Here is a 22,085-nt window from a genome sequence, read left to right as displayed (position 1 = left end):
GTTGTTTTGCTACAATTTTATTTCAAAAATTATAAATATGACACTACCCCAGCTAGATTACATTCTATGATATATATATATTTTTGTAATAAAAGAAATGCATAGATCCTTCTTAAAAGAATTAGTTAAGATACATGAATAGATAATGCATTTAGCTAAAGTATCAAAAGATTTTGTCCAAGTGATCACAATAATTAGGGCTTGTTTGATATTAGTTATTTGGAAGTTTTTACTGGATTTTCAAATATATATATTTTTAATAAACATGTAGATTATTTGAAATTTTTAATAGTTGAATTATTAAAATGCCTTCTTGTATTGTAATTTAAATTTTCAAAAAATATAAAAATAAATATGTTTTAGTATTTTTATTGATAAATTGAATAATTAAAAAACTATATGGATGAAATTAAAATTAAAATTTGAGAATCTAATTTCAATTAGGGTCGGTGGACCTTTATTTAAAATTAGGATTTGAAATTGAATGGAATTGGACCGATCTTACAATTATCAAATTTATTCTTTTCAAACCTCCTATTTTTAGATCGAAATTATAATTATAATATTTATTTTTTCTATATTTTTTCAAATAAAATATTTTATTAGCTTACGCTTTGTGTCTCGGACAAATAATTGTTTTTTTTTTAATTTAGAATGTTAAATTGGTCGAACTTTGAATATATATATATATATATATATATATATATATATATATATAAATAAGAGGTTAAATGTCCAACCAATATTAATTGAGAAAGTTATTGTATTGAACCGATATTTTTTTTAATTTAAAATATTAACATGTCGAATCGATTTTTTTTTTCTTCTTCTGAGAATTGAACCCTAGATAAAACTCTTGACATTTTAACTATCTTAACTAGTGGAGTCTCAAACCAATATTTTAATAATATATATTTAGTTTTTAAACATAGGAATTGAAATTAAAATAAAATTATATCATTTTTCTAAACATAAAAAATGAATTATAATTTAATAGTGAAATTAGAATTCAATCTCACCTACCAAACTAATCCTAATAGATAGATATTTAGATTTAAATAAAAACTTAAAAAAAATACTAAATCAAGAATCTCTAAGAGCTGACTCATTTAATGTTTGGTATCTTAGGTTTTAATTTAAAAAAAAAAATCATTTATCTTATCCATTTTTTTTATTTATCAAATTACTTATTGAATAAATCAAAATATTAAAAATTATAATTTTTTTCTATAAATTTAAATTTTAAATATATAAAAAATATTATAATAATTAAAAAATTCTCACTCAATACACCCACATAAAAATCTAAACAAAATAAAATTTAAAAATAAATTATTATAATATATATTCAAGGTTTAAAATTCTTAATAAATCACGAAAAATATATTATAATAAAAATTAAAACACTCTCATTTCACATTTTATTTACTTCGGTAAAAAACTCATCTTTTCACATATTTCATTACATATTTTTTTTCTTCTAATAAACCTCTAATCTCGTGACCTTACATTTTCACTTTCACTTTGATTTATCATATATCTTATTCATATTTTTAATATTTAGCATCGTGAACTCACACTTTGGTCATCAAATATTATTTTTATATTTTTTAACCATTTTCAATTTTTACCGGTTTATTATCCCTCGACAAACCACTATCCAAATCACACTTGATTAAATGATTGTACTTGTTTTTGTTAAATTACAAGTTTGAAACATATATATAGCATTTTTAATAACACTTTGGTTATCAACTACTTGATTTATATTTTTACCTACTTTCAATTATTACCGGTCTATTATCTCTCGGCAAACCACTGTCCCAATCACACTTGATTAAAATGATTGTACTTGTTTTTGTTAAGTTGTAAGTTCGAAACATATATATAACATTTTTAATTTTATTTTACCGTTTTTAGTTTATGGGCGAGTCAACCCATAATCCAATTCAAGTATCCATTTACTCTCACATATATGTATATCCAAATTAACCACAGTTCTAGACCCGACAATCCGGTTAAAAAGTTGAACTTATATTGTTAAGAATGTTTCGCGTTCATCAAATTTGGTGTTGAATTTAAAATATAAAGTCTTATTAGTCTAGTTGATTAAAAAGTTGTATTTATTTTGTTAGATTGCAAGTTCGAAACATATATATAACATTTTTTATTTTACTTTTAACGGTTTTATGTTTATGGATAGTCAACCCACAATCCGACCCAAGTATCCATTTACTCTCACATATATATATCCAAATTAACCACAAACTCAACAAATTATCATTCAAATTTTATTTTTTTCATAAAAATTTTATACAATCCAGCATTAAAAAAGTCAATGAAAATGTCAAAATTATATATATATATATATATTAATGTTAAGAAAATGTAATGAAAAAGACAAAAATAAAATAAAAACTAAACACTAATTCCTATGGTCCTAATTAAACAGTTGTTGCATTTCCCATAAATTTGCAAAAGCTAAAGAAAAAAGGACAAAGGAAAAAGTTAAGCCGCCGGCCTCAATCTTATTATAATTAAGCTATTTAAGGGAAAAAAACACTTTATTATTGTTCATTATTTGTATTATAGTTTTAATTTTAAAATTTTAAAAATATTGGTGCACTCGAAGTTCTTTTGACTTTTCTAAAAATATTTTGTTACAATTTAAAAATAATTAGGATCTCATTTAACAAATAGAAAGTTAATTTATAATATATTTTGTATAAGATTTTTTGGGAGTATGTTTAAAAAAATATTCACTTACAACTAATAATTCATGATATGAATTTTGGCTTCATTGTAATAATAATAATATTTTTTATGATATCCAAATTATAATATGATTTTTTTTTTTTTTGATCTAGATCCAAATAGTTCTTTAGGTTATTATATTTTGTTATTTACAAATTATTTTCTTCAGATAATCCTATTTGAAAATTAATACATTGTGTAGTTGAATATGAGTCCTCAAAACACTTTATAAATATCATTAAATTTATAAATATAAATATTTAATCAAGTTGTGTGGTAAATATCCTCTAATCAAATTTAAATGAGATATTAACAAAAATTTTAAAAAAAATCATTATAATTTATCGAATAAGTTACTTTAGTCATTATTTAACAGCTAAAAGAAAAGAAGAAATAATCATAGTCACAAAATTTTAATTCGCGGTTAGGTATCAAATTATAGATCAAAGTTATAAATAATCATTATGGGAATGAAAATATTCTTTACTCAAACTTTAAAACTTGATATAACTAAACTTTTAAAACTTTAGGTTATTGATTGTTGATAAAGTCCTTCTCAATAAAAATGGGAAGTGATGCAATTCCATCTTTTAGACTTTTTTTTTTGGTACCCAATAATTTCTTTTACCAACCATCTTAGGGCAATAATTATCTTCTAATTTGATTATTAAAATATTTAAGTCTATTGTTGTTATATTGTGACACTATATTAAATTTAATTGAAACTCAAGTTGAATAATTCATTGCCCAAATTAAAAATTGGAGTTATTAACTTATTTCCTTTGCTCCTTTGTGTCTTTATATTTTTTTTATGTTTTGTCATTGAGATTTCTTCCATTTAATTCAATCTCCAATTTCATTTTACCTGTCTATTTTAATAATTTTAGTGATCAAAATATAGGTTAAATATTCTATTTGGTAAAGAGACTTAAAAGAGGAATTATTTTGACTCTTTGTGAATAAATTTACTTATTAATTAATACTTTTATCTAAACCAAAGCAACAAGCAATAAAAAAGGCAAATATATTTATAGATTCAACCACTATAGCTTATCTTAAAATTAACTGTTATATGTGCCAAAATCATATGATCTTCATTTTATTTATTTATGAAGTAACATGTTCTCACATTTATGAACTCTTCTCGTGTTTTTAGTAGAAATAAACCTGTGAACTTAATATTTTAGACTCTCATTCTTACTATTTATCGGTGGATTCACACTAAATCTCATTTAAAGTAGTGTAAAAATGAATATTTTGGGTTATATATAATATATCAAATAACACAATTTAAAATTTTAATTTTATTATTAAGAAGTTATGCATAGAAAAATAATGATAATTTTATTAATTATTATCATAAGTTATTCTACAAATGTAATTAAATAATAAAAAATATTATTTATATATTATTGTTTTTGTTTTTATATTTATTTTATTACAACCAATTAAGAACATTTAAATTAATTAAATTTAATTCAAATTAAAGTTTTTATTATAATTAGTTTTTATATATTAATTAAAATTTCATTAACTATTAAATATAATATTAAAATATTAAATAATAAATAATTATATTTTTTAACCACTTAAATCACTATAAGTTTAAAATCCATATATCTAGTACTTCAATTTAAAAAATGTAAATATAATTTCATTTATAAATTTGAAAAAAAATGTCAAACTAAGAAGCTAATTGACACATTTCGTTTGAGTTTAATTTAATGAAAACCATTTAAGTTCTATATTTAAATAGAAATTGAGTCAATATATTTATATGTTATGTTTTTAAAATAAGTATTTGAAAACTAGAATAGTCATAATCCCATTAAGTCAATAGCTAAAATTGAATAGTTTAGTATAGGAAGGATTATTTATTAATATGTAATTGGTAAGAAAAATTATTAAATATTTTAATACTTATTCTCACTTTTTTATATATATACATGATAGTTGTAGTATGTTTTATATTGAGGTGGTTATAATTTTTTATCTGCTACTTTTATATTGTCATGTTGTTCCAAGTAAGGTCATATCTAAAAATTCGAGTTAGAGTGGAATCTAAAAAATTTAGAGTGAACTTTAAAACAAAATATATAAATAAAACGAATGGATAAATATAGGTTTTGTCTCAATTTTCTCTATGATTAAAGAAACAAATAATGAATTAAATTGAAAAAAAATCAAGAAATTAAGAGTCATGTTACATTTTCTATCGAAAAAAACCGGGATGGGAGTAGATTCGTCTCTAGTTGCAAGTATATAGAATTTTTTGTGCGTGGAATTTGACCGGAATCCAATGAATTATGCTAGAGACCGTCAGTGACTATTGAGAGGTATGATTCACGAGTCATGACAGCTAAAAAAGCGAGAATTACAAGATGAATCTTTATTCCTATAATTTTTTAGTGGGCTATTTGATTAGAAAAAAATCGGAGAATATTTAATTTAACAACCAAAATAGATGTTAAGGATTGTTCACAATGTCATTCTCATGACGATGTCGGAGATTAAATCCCCAAAAATTGTGAATTCGTGTGGAGACCGTTTTGCTCTCCTTAAAAAATTTTGAGCTAATTAATTGTATTTATGTTTTTAAATTTTTTATTGTTTTTTTTCATGTTAAGGATGTAAGTAAACCGACCAAACCGTTCAAACCAAACCAAATATCTAACAGAATTGGCTAAACTGAATTCATTACAGTTTTCTTTTTACCAAATCGATCCCAAATGTTTGATTTGTCGATTCAACGCCACTCAAACCGCTCAAAATGTCAAACCGACCAAATGATTAAAAAATAATATTTAAAGAAAATGGGAACAAAAATCGAATTTTAAACAAATAATGTTAATAACTATTGGGTCATATCACACATTTAAACTAATAATAAAGAGAGGATGTCATGAATTTAAAGACTTGTTGATAAATTATTAAAAATATTAATAATAGTAGGCAAATTTAATTTTAAAATTGTTGACTTATTTTTAGTAAACATTTCTTAGTAAAAAGTCTTTTGTGTTTTAGAAATTATTGTAGTGATTCGTGAATTAATTTTTAGAAATGTCAACTTCTATTAAAAAGAGCACAAGATGCGTTCGAACATTTCAAAAGGGAAGAAAAATAAAAAATAAAAAATAAAAAGAAACAACGTAAAATTTTTAAATTCCAATAAGATCGAAAAATTATATCTCATACAAGCCTCTTTTTTTCTATTTGAGGCGAACGCGTGTAACATAATTCTTTTGAGATGCTCGTATCCATAACTTTTTCCTTTGAAAACTCTTCTATTTCTTTCTTTTCAGATTGTCCACCACATGATGAGGAAAATTTGTTTCCAGTCGTCCGCAATTTTGTTGCTAGAATTCAATTCAATCAATTTGACCCAAAAGTCAACGACTTTTAATGGTGTATCCCATTGAAATTAAAGATGATTTTATAGAAGAGCCCACATGCTCTTGTTAAGGTCACAATGAAGAAGAATGTGATCAATGAATTCTTCACTCTTCAAACAAATGTTGCATCTACTAGCGAGATAAAATATTTTCTTTTCCAATTTGTTAGATGTCAAGACTCCTCATATAATAGCTTCCTAACCAAAAAACGAGATTTTTGATGGAATTTTTGATTTTCACATTTCTTTCCAAGGAAACAGAGATGGAGTTTATTGGAGAGACGCATGATAAATATAGCTAATTTTAAAATCAGAAGAGTCAGATAGTGAAAACTTGTCGTCGGTCTTTAAGTTAATCAAAACATTGGTAAGAGCATCTATGAGGAGATCCTGTTTTCCTCCTCTTCGATAGAAAGTCGTCTATTTAAAGAAATTCTCCAAACAATTTGATTAGATCATCTATGAGGAGATCTCGTTTCTCCTCCTCTTCAATAGAAAGTCGTCTATTTAAAGAAATTCTCCAAACAGTTTGATTAGATGTGAGACAAAAACAGTATGACACTTGAGCCTCCTTTTTACTAGAGATCTCAAAAAGATCTCGATAAGAGTTTGAAAATTTTTCGATGGGGTGCCACAAATCATTCCAAAAATTGACTTTCTTACCATTACCAACCATAGAAATGAGAAGTGGGGGAGCTTCTCCCATGTTTTAGAGATACGACCCCAAAGACTTCTACTCATATACTTTCTCCCAGAAAAAAAAGGTATCCATTCGTTATCTCGAAGTCTGTATTTGGCGATGATGACTTTCTTTCATAGACTTGTGTTTTCATTGAGAAATCTTCACCATCATTTACGGAGGAGCGAAATGTTAAAAAGGAAGAAGTCATTGATTATGAGTCGTCGTAAAAAATGTCAAGCTTCGTTGTGTCCCACCTCACCAAATGAGTGATTTTAGATGAGTTTGAGCTACCCAAAGAAAATTCCTAATTATTGTGTCCATTCTGCTGGCCATCGATGCAGAGATATGGAAGAGTGTCATAGTGAATGTTGGGATTTTGTGGCGAGATAGTTTTTAATGAGAACCAACGCCTTTAGTGATTTATTAATTATGTTACAGAATTTTATTCATAATATTTGTATTTATTCAATGTACATAAAAATAAATTTGTATTGATTGTTATTGATATATATTTCATCTAATTTAACAAATTTATCAATGGATCAGACCGGTTAAACTAACCAAACTGATTTTCTAACTATACAAACTGAACCAATCAATTTGAATTTTAATAAACCGACGGTAACGGTTGGAAGTTCATTTCAGTCAATAAAACGACCAAATCGAACTGCCTACACCCTTATTTCATGTTATATTTTTATCGTTGTGATTAAACGTTTTCTATTTTATTAAATGGAAAAATTTTAAAAATAAATAAATAATAATAATAATAATAAGTATTTTGAATGAAATAATGTGAAAAAAATAACAATTTACATTTTGGGGTGATTTGTAATAATTGGATCCTATGAAATAGGGGTTATAAATGAATTGAAAACTTCCATGTGTTATTGAATGAGAAAGAAAACAAAGATTGCATGAAAACTCCATTTCATTGGCTAATGCCTTCATATACTTCCATTAATAAACTTCCATGTGTCTCTCTCCTCTCTCTCTCTCTCTCAACCCTCATCCTGTTCTCTATATCTCTCCCTATCCCTCTCTCATTTCTCTCCCCCCTTCTCTCTCTCTCCCTTGCTGGAATATTACCGACATGGCTGCCGCCGAAGCAAGGTCTCAATCCTTGAGACTTTGAGCTGATTTTATTTTACTCGAATACGACTTTTCCTTCTTCATCTCTACCGAATCTCTCGACTATCAGCAGACTAATGTAACCCATCTTTCATCTTCTTCTTCTTCCACTTTCTGATCTATCACTAGTTCATATTTTGATTATTTTCCTATTTCTATTCCGATTTCTGCTTAAAGTTGTTGTTTTGATCACTATATGTTATTGATTTCTGTTTTCTTCTTTGGGTCCATGATTTACTCGATTGCTTAACTTGCAGAGTCTCAAAATCACAAATAAAGTAGTATTGAGAAAGTTTTAGTAAATGTTTTTGAGATTTATGATTTTAGTTTGCAGATTGAACAAAGATTGAATTTGAAGGAGTAGGGTTATGACCATGCATACTTTATGTTTCCAAGAGCATGAAAGATCAGTTGTTCAGAACTCTAATGGTCAGCTCCCATCAGTTACTATACCATGGTGGGGTGGTTTAGGATCTCAATCTGCTTATGGTCAATCATATAGTAAACTGAAGCAACCTTCATGTGTTGAACATGGTTCCATAGGCAGCAAACAAACTGAGCTTGGTTCAGAACCGGTATTGGAGGAAGGATTTGCAAAATTCACAATTTTTCCTGGTATGTAGTTATTTTTGGTAGTGTTTTTTTGATTTGTGCTAAAAAGGAATGCTGAAATGATCATCACATGACTCGTAAACAAACAAACAGGTTGAAATTTTTGTTTTGGTGAATGTGCTTAAAATGTGGTCCATTTTATTTAGAGCTTATGACTGTTGATAGAGCATTTATGCATGTGATGAACAATAATGAACATTGGTGGGGTTTGCATTTGAACAGAAAAAACCATTATGTAAGAGATTATGCTTCATTAGTAATAGATAATGCTATTTGGGACCAGTCATTAAATTCTCTGTTTCTCATTATTATGCTTGAGGAAGTTAACATTTGAAGGTTTATTTAAAAAGTTTTAAAAAATAAATAACTGTCACAATTATGAAAATGTATTCCTAAATAGGATCAGAATGTTGACTTGTTGTGACATTTGAACAAAGAGTATAAATGAAGCATAGATGGTTAATCCTCTTTTCAATTTCATTTGACAGTTGGCTTTTGATCCCAAATTTCTCTTTTTAAATACATATACATGACGAGGAAACTCATTGTATATATCAACTTAGAGATTGTTGTTCTTACTATTCGATTAACCACGTAAATTAATAATAATAGAGAAAGTAAAAGAAAAAGCACAACACTATCTCCTCGAGAATAGATAACATGTTCCAATTTCTATTTTTCTTTGCATGTTCATGAAACTAGCTAGAAAGTGCATTTGATAACATTAGAAAATAAATGACGAATAAACCAAATAAAAATATTTGAAGTATTTGTATGCATATTGATTCGATACTAATATTAGAAAAGTACTTAAAAACTATTCACCCTTATGAAGATGTAGGTTAATTAATTTTCAGAGTTAAAGTTGTCTCTTGAATGATTTTATTGAGTACTTCATAACTTACCAATTAAGTCATATTTTATAGTTTAATTTGAGCTGAATATAAATTATTATGTAATTTTAATCGAGCAGATTTAATTCAAATAAACACCTAATCAATTTTATATAAGGAGTATTCCAAGAAAACTGTATTGTTACATCACCATCATCATTTATGTAGGTTGTGGAAAAAATTCTGGAAATGATACAAAAAATCCACATGATCAGGCAACCATCACCATGCAAACAACAACTCCAATAGAACAAGGAGGTTATTTCAGCTTGGGAGTTCCTCAAACTATGGTGAGTCAGTCAAAAGAATTCTTTGTATCGAGATTATTCAGTAAAATCAGTCTTCTAAAAGTAATTTTTTTTATCTTTTATCTTCTATCTTTGTTGTACTGATATAGATCTGTGGAAAGTATCCCTATGGAGATCATCAATATTATGGACTCTTCTCATCCTATGGACCTCAGTTTCAGGTTTTTCTATAATCATAATCCTTTCTATAATGAAACTGTCAGCATTTATACAACAGTTTCTTCACAGTTGTGCAAGTAAAATACACTCTTTGTTAGACAAAGTCAAGAATGTCACTTGGCTAACCGCGTTTTTACATATAGAATGTCTTATTTGAAAATTAGTATTTTGTCACAATCACGATACAATTCTCGAAAATTAGTATTTTGTCACAATCACGATACAATTCGAGAATTGTCAAATTTAAAATTGAAAGTGATTTTTTCTTTTCTCTGTTTGGTATATAAGATTTTTCATGATCAGATCCAAGTTAGGTGTGATTATTTTCTTCAACGTGATCAAACTATTTTACATAGATTTTTGACAAACGTAACAAATGTAGATTTCTCTCGATAAAGATCATCCTGGAATGTCTTCTTGATGTTTTTAAGATTTGTTCTACGAAAGATTTTTGTTTCTTCTTGATGTTTGTTCCTTGCATACTGGTCTGTTCCATTTGGTTAAAAAGACTATATACCAATGATTAACTTTAACATTTTCCATTGATTTAGGGACGTGTAATGCTTCCATTAGATCACAACAATGATGATGGCCCTGTCTATGTGAATGCCAAGCAGTATCATGGAATAATAAGGCGTAGACTGTCGCGCGCTAAAGCATTGTCCCGACAAAAAGCACCCAAAATTCGTAAGGTATAATATCGATTGTTTCCTTAAAACTACATAAAATTCACATACAAAATGTAACCATTTACTCCCTTAAGAGTAGTTCAAGTGGAAAGAATCTTGACTAAAAGTTTCTGATTCCCACTAAAACCAACTAGCACTCAAGGCCATGATTTTCATTTTCGTTGTTCTATGATTCACAGCCATTCATGCACCTGTCACGCCATCTCCATGCAATGCGTCGTCCTAGGGGATGTGGTGGCCGCTTCATGAACACGAAGACCATGGAAACAGGAAAGGAAACAACGAAACAAATCCAAAAGATATCAGCTAACGGAGTAATTTCTCATACCACTGATTCTCAAAGCTCGGAAGTCCTGCAATCGGACTGTGGATCTACTAAGATGTCGTTCCTAGAAGTTACCAGTGACCCCTATCCACCATTCATGTTCAATCACATCCGTCCGATTGTTCATGATTTCTCAGGTATGTTGAGCGCTGTTGGGCATGGCGTTGTAATGCCCAGCAAGTGGGTTGCAGCGACTGATCGTCGCTGCAACCTCAACGCTTGACATCAATGGGGATAATGGGTTTGGTATTTCGGTGCCAAACCCATCCCCGATACAACCAAATGAAGAAACTCAATTTGCAGTTCTGGAAATGGGTTTCGGTTGAGAGGATTGTCCCCACCATCATTTGGTTGTTTCCGGAAGGCAAATCATTCTTGGCTTGATTGCATTAAAGGTCATCTTTGCTTGTTTAGTAGGGATGGTAAAAGCCTTTGTGCATTCTATTATGTAAACTTTTAACTCTAGACTTAAACAATGAACAATGGAGTATTTGTTTATTTCCATTGTTAGAATAAGATGTGGTGTGTAGCTACTTAAAATGCTTGTTTTGAAGGTGTTGTAGTTTTGTGAAAACCCATTTATCAATTATTGTATTGGGTTTTACTTGTTTTTTTTGTAAAAGACTCCTACTTTGTTGTTGTTATGTAATATGTTAGTGTGATGATAGTTTGTCATGTATATGTAATTTTTTTTAAAGTTTCATCTATTGAGCACGACTCATTTTAGAAACCGTGATTCTTTGAAATTATAATATTTTCAGCCGTTTTTGATTCAAATTATCTCGCGATGTTTCTCCGGCCGGTAATGGAGTGTTATGGTATTTGTGATCCTGTCCTAATTTTAGGATCGTGCCTAAATACCAATAAATACAATTAATATATAATATCACAAATATATCTATTTATTCTTTATATTTAAAAAAAATTAAGTTTTATTTTTTATAATAATATAAAATTTTAATATATTAATATATGTATTATTAAAAAATCAATAAATATAAAATTTTCAAGGATTTTTTTTTTTTATAAAAAATGCGGTATAACAATGGGTCGCATAGATATTTTGAAACCGAACAAGACATAGATATGACAATAAAAAAATAATTCCAAAATAGAATGGGACGGATATGGTAAATGGTCCTGCCCTTCTAATCTCTAGAGCTGTATAAAAGATTCAAAATGGAATGGGACGGATATGGTAAATGTGTCCTGCCCCTTCTCATCTCTAGAGCGGTATAAAAGATCGAACCGAACCGATAGTTTATCGGTTTTATTTTAGCGATTTATCGGTTAACCGGATATAACGATTCTAGTTAACCTATAATAATTTTATTATATATTTATATTTTATAATTTATATTAGTTAATTTTTTTTTAAATATTAGATATATTATAAATAATATAGAATAATCTCTATATTAATTATTTTAAAATTTTATATTATAATTTCAATAGAATTGTTTTTTTAAAAAATAATTTATATAACTATTAATTTAGAAATGTGTTACACTAATATAGAAAAAAAACATAATAGACAATGCAAATAAGAATTAAAAAAAAATAATACTTAATTTAAAAAATTGAATTATCGGTTTCAGTTAAACCCAGTTAACCGACTAGAACCCACTGAAACCAGTAGAACTAGAACCGGTGAAACCGATACCAATATCAATCGGTTAACCAGTTTGTAAAATAAGAGATAAAATCGAATTTAATTTAAATAGAATCGATAATTAACCGACTACCGTTTGAACACACTTATCATTTGAGCTCTTCTATTTTAGAATAAGTAATTATTGATTTCTTAAACACAATTCTTTGTCATTTAAACTTTAGTTTAGATATAAAACAAGTATAAAATAAAAATTTAAATAAACCTAAAAAAAACAAAAAAAATAATTCAACTATGCCAACTTCAAATTCCCACCTCTGAAATCTTCTTCTTCTTCATCATCTCTCTAATGGCTGCAGCTGTAGCGGCTATCTTTACTGCCTCTTCAATTTCCTTCTACGAAAAACCTTCAACCATCTCCTCTTCTTGTTTACACTCGCTCGCTACCACCGCCGTAGTCCCCTGCAACCATCTCACAACCAAATTAAAATCCATTAAAACCCTAAAGCTCAATCCTACGCGTTACCCTTTTTCTCTCACGTTCCGGGCATCAGTCGCGTTTGATAACGTAGATTCCGTGACCGATGATGATGATGATGATATATTCGATGATGATGAATCAGATGAAGAAGAAATTGACGGCGACGAGCAAAAGGAGAGACAATCTGACGATTCTTCGAGGATTTACGTTGGTAATTTGCCTTATACCATGATTAATTCTGATTTGGCTCAAATTTTTGCTGAAGCGGGTCGTGTAGTTTCTTCTCAGGTAATTAAAAGGTTTTTTTTTGTATGTCAAATGGATTTGGTTATCATTCTTATTAGGGTTTCATTCTCTTCTAGGTTGTTTATGATCGTGTTACTGATAGGAGTAGAGGATTTGCTTTTGTGATAATGGCTAGTGTTGAAGAAGCAAAAGAAGCAATTAGGATGTTCAATGGCTCTGTAAGTTCACTGTTCTTCCTCTTTGTGCTTTAAGGAAGTTCATTAATGAAAAATGTCAAATGCTTAATGTTCTTCATCCTTCTTTTGGCCATTTCTTCATATTGATAGCTTTGATTTTTGCCCAATGGGCTTGATTTGAAAGAACTTAGTTTTGTATCTAAATATCTGGATCTGGCTGAGATACACTAGAAGTCACCTTCAAATGCCTCACTTGAACAGTTTATAGCTTTTTCAACAAGGTTTTTGAGGTCTCAATGATTCCAAACAGACATTCCTCCCCCAGGAAGAACAATTCTATAGAAGATGCCCAATTTTTAGGTGTATATGAATCTGATGCAAACTATAGCCTTGTTTGATGAAAAGGGTTATCATAATCAAAAGATCAATACCCCAATTATTATTACATAATAGCGAGTTTATTACTTCTCCCCAAATTCGACTATGAACAAATAACACATTTTTATTCATGCAATTGCAGCAAATTGGAGGTAGAAGTATAAAAGTGAACTTCCCCGAATCTCCAAGGAGGGGAGTCGGTGATGATGAAAGGGAAGTTATTTCTAATATAAGAAACAACAACAACAACTACCAAGGATTCATCGATAGTCCTCACAAGATCTATGTAGGAAATCTCAGCTGGAATCTCACTTCTCAAGGTCTCAAAGATGCGTTTGGGGACCAACCAGGCCTGTTGAGCGCAAAAGTTATCTACGATAGGGATGCAGGAAGATCTAGAGGATTTGGGTTCGTCACCTTTTCATCAGCCAATGAAGCCCAATCTGCTCTCGATAATATGAATGGAATGGTAAGATTCAAATATTAATTGGTTTTTGTTATAGAGAAATCTGATATGTAAAAAATATAAACATGTAGGAAATTGAAGGAAGACCTCTTAGAGTAAACATGGCTGGTGCAGAGAGGAGCAATTCACCTTATATTTCTAATAGACAAACCAGTTTTGACAGCAGCCAGCTGCTTTCTAGCATTGGTAACTCTTTATCTTCTGGCATATAGATAGATCAAGTAAGTGTATGGTTTTAATATAGAAATAGTTAATATTATGTTTTTAAAGTAGAGTATATTTTGTCGAATTATCTATACAACTTATATATTTTTTTATAACATGTTACAAATTATACAACTTACATCTCATACAATTTGTACTTATGTAACACACCCTATGTGTACAATATTCCTCCTTCAAGCAACCCAATCGCGAGTAAGATAGGGTCCTCCTTTTCATAATGAAAAGCGCGAGACACGAATTTAGGTACAAGATACTATGGTTACTATCCCAACCAACTTAAAATGACCTATTATGTGGAAGGAATCATTGGGTCTCCTTTATTTCACTGAGAAAATGGTTTGGAAGTGGAATTGGAATTGGATTAGATTCACACAATGGTTTCTTCATTCTATGAGGAGAATCAGAAGTGATACGACGATGAGAGGAATGCCCTTTGTTTGGGTTGCACGAGATAATCTTGAAGATGGTGCACATTCTCGAGCAACCGAGCAAGATATTGTTACACTTCTTATATTTACAGTTAGGATTTGTAATGGATTGATAGATTTAGAAAAAGAGATTGGGAAATGAATGACATAAACTTTTGGATGAGCTAGGAGAATCTCCATAACTCGAAAGAGATATTTTCAATATTTTGATTAATCCTTAGTTAGGTGGCAACCTATTAAAACTATGAACAAGTTGTGGACTAATATTAATTAATATAATAAATCTAAGGGCTTACATACTATTTAGAGCTCTATTAATTAATTCCTAACTTTACTGTCCTCAAGAGATAAGGTAGTCATGTGCATCCTTCATAATACTTTAAGGGTCAATTTAAAATTTAGAAAAAATAGAGTTCGATTAATATAAACTTTTAAGGTAATTAAAATTTTACAAATTTATGATAATAAAATTTTATAAATAATTGCAATTTTACTATTTATATTAAAATAATTATTATTTATTCAAATAAATAAATAAATAAAATTTATTTTATAAATATAATATTTTTAAAGTGTCATTTACATATTATTATTTTTTAAATTATTTTTATACTTAATTATATTTGTGATTGATCCGAATCCGATCCGATTTACCTAACTCAAATCCAATATAATTAATTTATATTTTAAAATGACATTAAAACAAAATAAAAATTAAGTTAAATCACAAATTCGTTTATAAAAAATTATAAAAAAGAAAATGAGTTAAAAAAACTTATAAACGTCTCTATTTTGGGTATTTCTGTTCAGGTAAAAATACATGACCTTAATTTGAATTTTTTGTGTGTTCGGATCTTGTTTTCTTGTAATGTCCAAATATATATATATATATATATATATATATATATATATATATATATATATATATATTGTAATAAGGTATTTACTAAAATTTATTGTAATTTTAAATGTGAAATGATGTAGCTTAGTGGTTCAACATACAAACTTAAATTTTATATGGTTATGGGTTTAAACCTCACCAAGAATATTTTTTTATCAATTTTTTAAATTTGACCTAAGTTAACAAAAAAGTATATCGATTTTTTTTTTGGGCAGCCCAAACCTCGGGGCCGGCTCTGTATATAAATAATAACAATATATAACTAATTATGAACCATTTAAAAAAAAATATATAACTAATATTTTTTTATTGTACTAATTTATAACATAACTAAAAATAGTCCCTTAATTAACCCCATAAGCCCACCAAAAGAGTAAAGAACCATCAACCATTTCTTCATTTTATTTTAGCTCTAGCCCATAACAAATTAGTAGACCAATCCGTTTAATCATCAGCCCATTAGTAACTAAGGCCCTAAACTCTTTTATTTTATCCTCAAAACCCTAGTTTTCAATTTCAGCCACCTGTCCGAGTAACCATCTAAATCCAGCTGGCAGTATCACTTTTGCTTGTAACCCCACATGCTTTTATTTTTGTTAGCTTTTTATTAAATGGTGTCATTTTCCTTAAAAAACATACAGCCAAAAACATTTAATGCACCTCAAAATTAGCATATGATCCCCCCATATGGTTTATTGTGTTAGCTTTTTATTAAATGCCACTTCTTCTTCATCATTTAATCTCCATTTGATAATAAAAATTATTATTATTTTTGAACAATGTAGTTTCTTACAAATATGTTTGTTTTTTAACCATGATTGATCATAAAAACAAGCCTTCTTCCTCTTTCTCACAAGCACATACACATTAAATTTTGTGCAGGCTAGGAAAATGGAGAGCCACATATATAGGAGAACAATGATAGAAAATGTCCAACAAAAATATGAAACATATATATGTGGTCATGCACCATCTTTAAACTATGTCCCTACAAACACTATGACATACCATTTTCAATATGGGAAACATTAGCAAAATGTCTGTTATTATAGGGAAGGAAAAACATGTTCTTTCTCTTTGGATCTCATTTTCTCGAGTATATTAACAATTCATATATAGATTTTCCGACTTTTCTATGAAGAAAACAAGCGGGATAATCAAATTATAACGGTTAATTAATTAAATGGATGCATCAATTCACGATGACGGTAAATCAAATTCTACCAATAACACCGTGACAGGATACCCCGCGACTCACCACCCGACGGTATATCCATGCAATTACTCTCAACCCTACGCTGCTTCCCCATACTATCCCGATGCCAACTACTATGGAGGCACCCATCAACAATACCAATATTCCTCTGTTCAACTCAATAACCACCACAACGACGTGGCCAAGCTCCAACGATGCATTTTCTTGGTAACAATTGCTATCGTATTTAGCACCGCCACCATGTTCTTTGCGACTTGGTTGTTGTTTGGCACCGAGGTTCCTGTCTTCTCTATTCAATCATTGTATGTTCCGGTCTTCAAATTTACGAATACCTCCCTTTCAGCGAAGTTCTTAGTGAACACGACGATAGCCAATAACAATGATAAGCTTGAGTTTCACCTTATCGGTATGAGAAGTAAATTGCTCTATAAGGAAGTAACCCTAGCCAAGGGGGAGATGGAGTGGGACGGAATATCCTTGGCTATAAAAGAAGAAGGGAACTATTTAACCGAGCTACGTACAAACGACACGGCCATAAAGGAAATGGAGGGTTCTAATATTATCTCGAGTGTGTACGAGGATCACAAGAGTGGGATGATTACATTTGTTCTCAGAACGAGGGTGGAAGCGTCGTTTAAGAACAACAATATGAGTAGGATCACCCTTTTCACTATTGTTTGTGAAGATTTAAATGTCTCATTTAATAATTCAGATGGCACGGGGAATCTGGTCAAACAATTAGAAAATGGACATCCCAAGGAATGCTTAATATTTTAGCTAAAAAAATCCTTTCCCAATAGCCATTGTTACCGGCGCTTATTAAGGGTCAGAAATCATTATCGACGCATATGATAACGCGGGAGGATTTATGCTTCTTTTTATAATAGGGACATTTATTTTTACTATTTTATTTTGTTATACTACTTTATAAATTTCAATCTTTAACAATATATATTTATCAAATAACACCACTTAAACTATTAATTTTTTTTTTTATAAATATTAATTAAGAATATCAAGTTTTCAAATTACTATATATCAATTTGAAAACGTGACATTCCTTCATACTTTTAAAAACTTATATATATTTTTAATATAAGAAGTTAACCCTTTAATTTAGAGCATTTTAAATTGGAGAATCAATCAACATTAAACATATATATATTTTTAAAAACTTATTAAATATGTGTTTACTATACATCAAGTATATTTTGAACAAACTTTTTTTTATAAACGATTATTGCCGGAACTAATTATCTTTATTCCAACAAGAACTTGCATAAGTTATTTTCTTTAAGCATAATAATCTTCAACACCAACTCATAACTCTTAGAGTTGCTTGCATCCCCTCTATAAGTAGTTGCAAATAATCATCAATATTATTTTCAAATCGAGATGATCCATAATAATAATAAAAAATATTGTGGTTGGGTTCTTAATACACAATTATGGAGGCAAATGACAAGACATTAAGATGACATGTCGAATATTATGTGTTATCTTTATTATTGAAAATACTTTAAAACCACCACTGACGTGACGAGACGAGACGAGACGGATCTATGTTAGAGTTAAGGGCTTCAGTGCACCCCGAAAATAAAATAAAATAAAATTCAAAATGTCGGCCTCTTGTCACCTCAAAAACCGAACTCAATAAAATTTTAATTAATAAGTGTTTGATGGTTGTTTCTTTAACCCTATCTTTTCAATCATCACTAAGTTTAAAAAGTTATTTTTGAACAAAAAAGTTGCACTATTAAGTTTAATTTAATTCAGCTCAATTATTGTGACTTATTGAAATTGTGTTCTCTATTGCAAATATTGCAAATAGAATGAAAAAAGATGAATAAAGACAAATAGAAAATTCCACTAAATCTCTCTTTTCGGTTAACACATCTCTTTCATATCACATCCATGATTACTCTATCCTCAATTTCATCACATTCCTCCTTTATCCCTTTGGAGCTTTCTATAAAAAAAATAAGTTATTTTTATATTAATAATTTATTATTATCACAAAAAAATATTACAATCAAAACGTTACAAATCAATGGTTCCAAAAATTAGTTAATTACAACCATATATATATATATATATATATATATATATATATATATATATATATATATATATATATATTTATATTATTCTTTTGCCTTTTTCCATTTTGTCTCATTTACCCACCTTAATTCTCATGATTATCTGATCAGAAACATTTTGGTTTAGATATATCTATTATACATTAATAATACATAATGAATTGTGATTATTTGAAAGACAATAGATTGAATATTCACATAAAAATATGTTTAATTAAAGTGAGATCCTAATTATAAAAAAATTGCTTTCAATAAATAAATAAAATTATTAGTTCTTCATATAAACAAACATGAGAAATGATATTAGACCTACCTATTATATTTGAACTTGTTAAAAATAAAATTCAAAATATTTTTGAACAAGTTAACTAATGAAACTGATAAATATATAAAAAAAAAACTTTTCTGAAAAGATAAAATTATTTCAATGATGTATATTTGTTTTTGTTGAAGGTTGTACTTTTATTTAGATACATAAAAAATTAAAACATCTTTAATCGTTATTATCTATAGATAGTTGAAAGTAATGAGAAACAATCTAAAAATGAAAAGGAAAATGTAGAAGAAAAATAATTAAAAAAAAAAAAATACAAAAGCACACAGCACAAAAATCTTTCAAGCTAACAATAAGATTACCTGTCGATTTCACGTTCTCACCGACTCTTACCTCAAACATCATCGTGATAATAATGTTGTATAAAAACTATAGTTGTCGCCTATAGCTGTCGAAAGTTCTCCGGTTTCATTCCAGCCAAATAATCTACTTAAAAATTAACGGGGATAAAATCTCTTCGTCTAGACCAGCCAAATTAGTTGCCTTCACAAGAGAGGGTGTGAAACCGATTTCTATTCCCTATAACACATACGATATTGACTTGTCATGATAAACCCTTGAGTTTTAAATTTATCATCGTATTAATAGATTTATTTGAATCCTATTTATTTATTTAGTTAATTAATTTTTTATCATTTTTTTTTAAATAGATTGTAATGTAATAAATATATCTAATTGTGAATATACACCCAACTAGTTCAAAGTAATATTTGTTTAAAATAGATGTTTTTATACTAAAAATGTTTTAAATTGAAATTCGTTAGAATCAACTCATTTCCTAAATAAAAAATAAAAATAATTTAAAACATTCAAATGAAATGAAGACTAACAACAATAAACAAAATAAAAAAATCAATCGAAATGACCTAAAACTCAAAATTACAACAATATTAATCATGGTTTTAAACCTGGACTCACCATTGTTTGACATAGAAAAACATTTTTTTTTTAAAATAAACGACTTGTTATGTAATTCACAATTATTTAATAAGAATAATATATAAATCTCAAAAATATAGTATATATTATACTTTGCAGAAAAAAATTACACAAATCAATAAACAAAATAAAAGGATCAATTCAATCATTTCCTCACCCAACAAAATTCATATGTGACACATCAGTTCTCAAAATCAGTTACCAACTATTATTGAAATCAATTTCTAAACCAAATGGATATTTTTATTTTTCCATTTTCGTAGACCACTCATCTAACTTCATTCAATCAAAGCTCTTTAATTGAAATTCAAATTTTATATCAATCTCAACCTTGTATATTCAAACTCTTTGTAGCAACTTTCGCATAAAATAACAAAAAGTAACTCCTTTCAAAAACAAACAAACCCTAATTAGGTCAGCCGTCCAAAAAAGTGATACATGCACATACACTTACTCTCAACTAATTCACCACTCTTGTCCACCCTATTAATAATAAAAACAACACATCTCCTCATCCCAAATTCCACCACAAAACCTCCAAAATGTCGCCGGCAGTAAAAGAGTGCATCCACCACCACAAACCAAGGTGGCATAAGCTACTACGGCGATGGTCCTCCGGCCTCCTCATATTCGGTTTCATCGTCCTCGTCGTCGTCCTCCTCATATGGGCAATCCTTCATCCTCAAAAGCCACGATTCATCCTCCAAGATGCAACCATCTTCAACTTCAACATCTCCGCTCCAAATCTCATCTCCTCCAATCTTCAAATAACCGTGGCCTCACAAAATCCTAACGATCAAATCGGTGTTTTCTACGACAAACTCAGCGCCTACGCCGTCTACCAAAACCAACAAATAACATATTACTCCGCCATCCCTCCCGTATATCAAGGCCATAAAGACAATAACGTTTGGTCCCCGTTTCTATACGGAGTTAATGTTCCTATTGCTCCTTATAACGGTGAAGCCCTAACACAAGACCAGTCGGATGGATCGGTAAACCTTATGATCAAACTCGATGGCCACGTTCGATGGAAAGTTGGAACGTTTACAAGTCGTCGGTACCATATCCATGTTCGATGCCCTGCCACGATAAATTTCGGAAGTGGTGCTAGTAATGGTGTCTTTGTCGTGACCGTGGTGAAGTACCAGCTCGATAGGAGCTGCAGCGTCGCGGTTTAATCGGAAATTGGGTTGGTTTTACTTGCATGAATTATTATTGTATGTATATAGTTTGATCAATTAACTTAAGAATAATTTGTTAATTACATTCAAATTTTCATTATAACTTATTTAGTAATTTTGGAGCTACTATAATTTAAAAAAAAAAAATTATAGTTACACAATATTTGATCTAATTCAATTAAATTTTTAATACAAAATTCATGAAAATCGATTATATGCACCAAAATTTGCAATTGCTTTACCAGTTATACCTCCAAACCGTTCAATACCGAATCGAGAACGAGTCGAACCGATCAACCGAGAAATCGACGGTCTGATTCGAAACATTTTGGTTCGGTACGTCAGTTCATTAGTTATTAAACCGAACCACCGACCGACCGGTTATATTTTTGGGCTGATGATTAATTTTTTGTTTGTGGATCTCAACAGTAGAGAGTCTCTTCGTCTTCATTGGGG

At 29.0% G+C, this 22,085-nt stretch overlaps 3 protein-coding genes across 3 annotated transcripts; all 3 read left to right on the top strand.

Moving 5' to 3' along the window:
* The first annotated feature begins 9,627 nt into the window (after positions 1-9,627).
* LOC124912015 (nuclear transcription factor Y subunit A-2-like) lies at positions 9,628-11,606 on the top strand. The gene is made up of 4 exons (XM_047452569.1): positions 9,628-9,753; positions 9,861-9,932; positions 10,482-10,622; positions 10,799-11,606. Exons 1-4 carry the CDS (start codon positions 9,691-9,693, stop codon positions 11,165-11,167), a joined length of 645 nt encoding a protein of 214 aa, XP_047308525.1. The 5' UTR covers positions 9,628-9,690; the 3' UTR covers positions 11,168-11,606.
* A 1,253-nt stretch (positions 11,607-12,859) lies between these two features.
* Positions 12,860-14,604, top strand: LOC124911572 (33 kDa ribonucleoprotein, chloroplastic-like). Its single transcript, XM_047452074.1, has 4 exons — positions 12,860-13,325; positions 13,400-13,501; positions 13,980-14,306; positions 14,375-14,604. The coding sequence occupies exons 1-4, from the start codon at positions 12,906-12,908 to the stop codon at positions 14,513-14,515; spliced, it is 990 nt and encodes a 329-aa protein (XP_047308030.1). The 5' UTR covers positions 12,860-12,905; the 3' UTR covers positions 14,516-14,604.
* Positions 14,605-20,972: 6,368 nt separating this feature from the next.
* Positions 20,973-21,641, top strand: LOC124912548 (NDR1/HIN1-like protein 1). Its single transcript, XM_047453184.1, has one exon. It carries the CDS (start codon positions 20,988-20,990, stop codon positions 21,624-21,626), a length of 639 nt encoding a protein of 212 aa, XP_047309140.1. The 5' UTR covers positions 20,973-20,987; the 3' UTR covers positions 21,627-21,641.
* The last annotated feature ends 444 nt before the right edge of the window (positions 21,642-22,085 follow it).

Source organism: Impatiens glandulifera, chromosome 8 (genome assembly GCF_907164915.1).
Source record: "Impatiens glandulifera chromosome 8, dImpGla2.1, whole genome shotgun sequence".
Taxonomy (NCBI): domain Eukaryota; kingdom Viridiplantae; phylum Streptophyta; class Magnoliopsida; order Ericales; family Balsaminaceae; genus Impatiens; species Impatiens glandulifera.
Note: the sequence above shows the minus strand (reverse complement) of the source record. Positions and strands in the feature narration are given on the sequence as shown.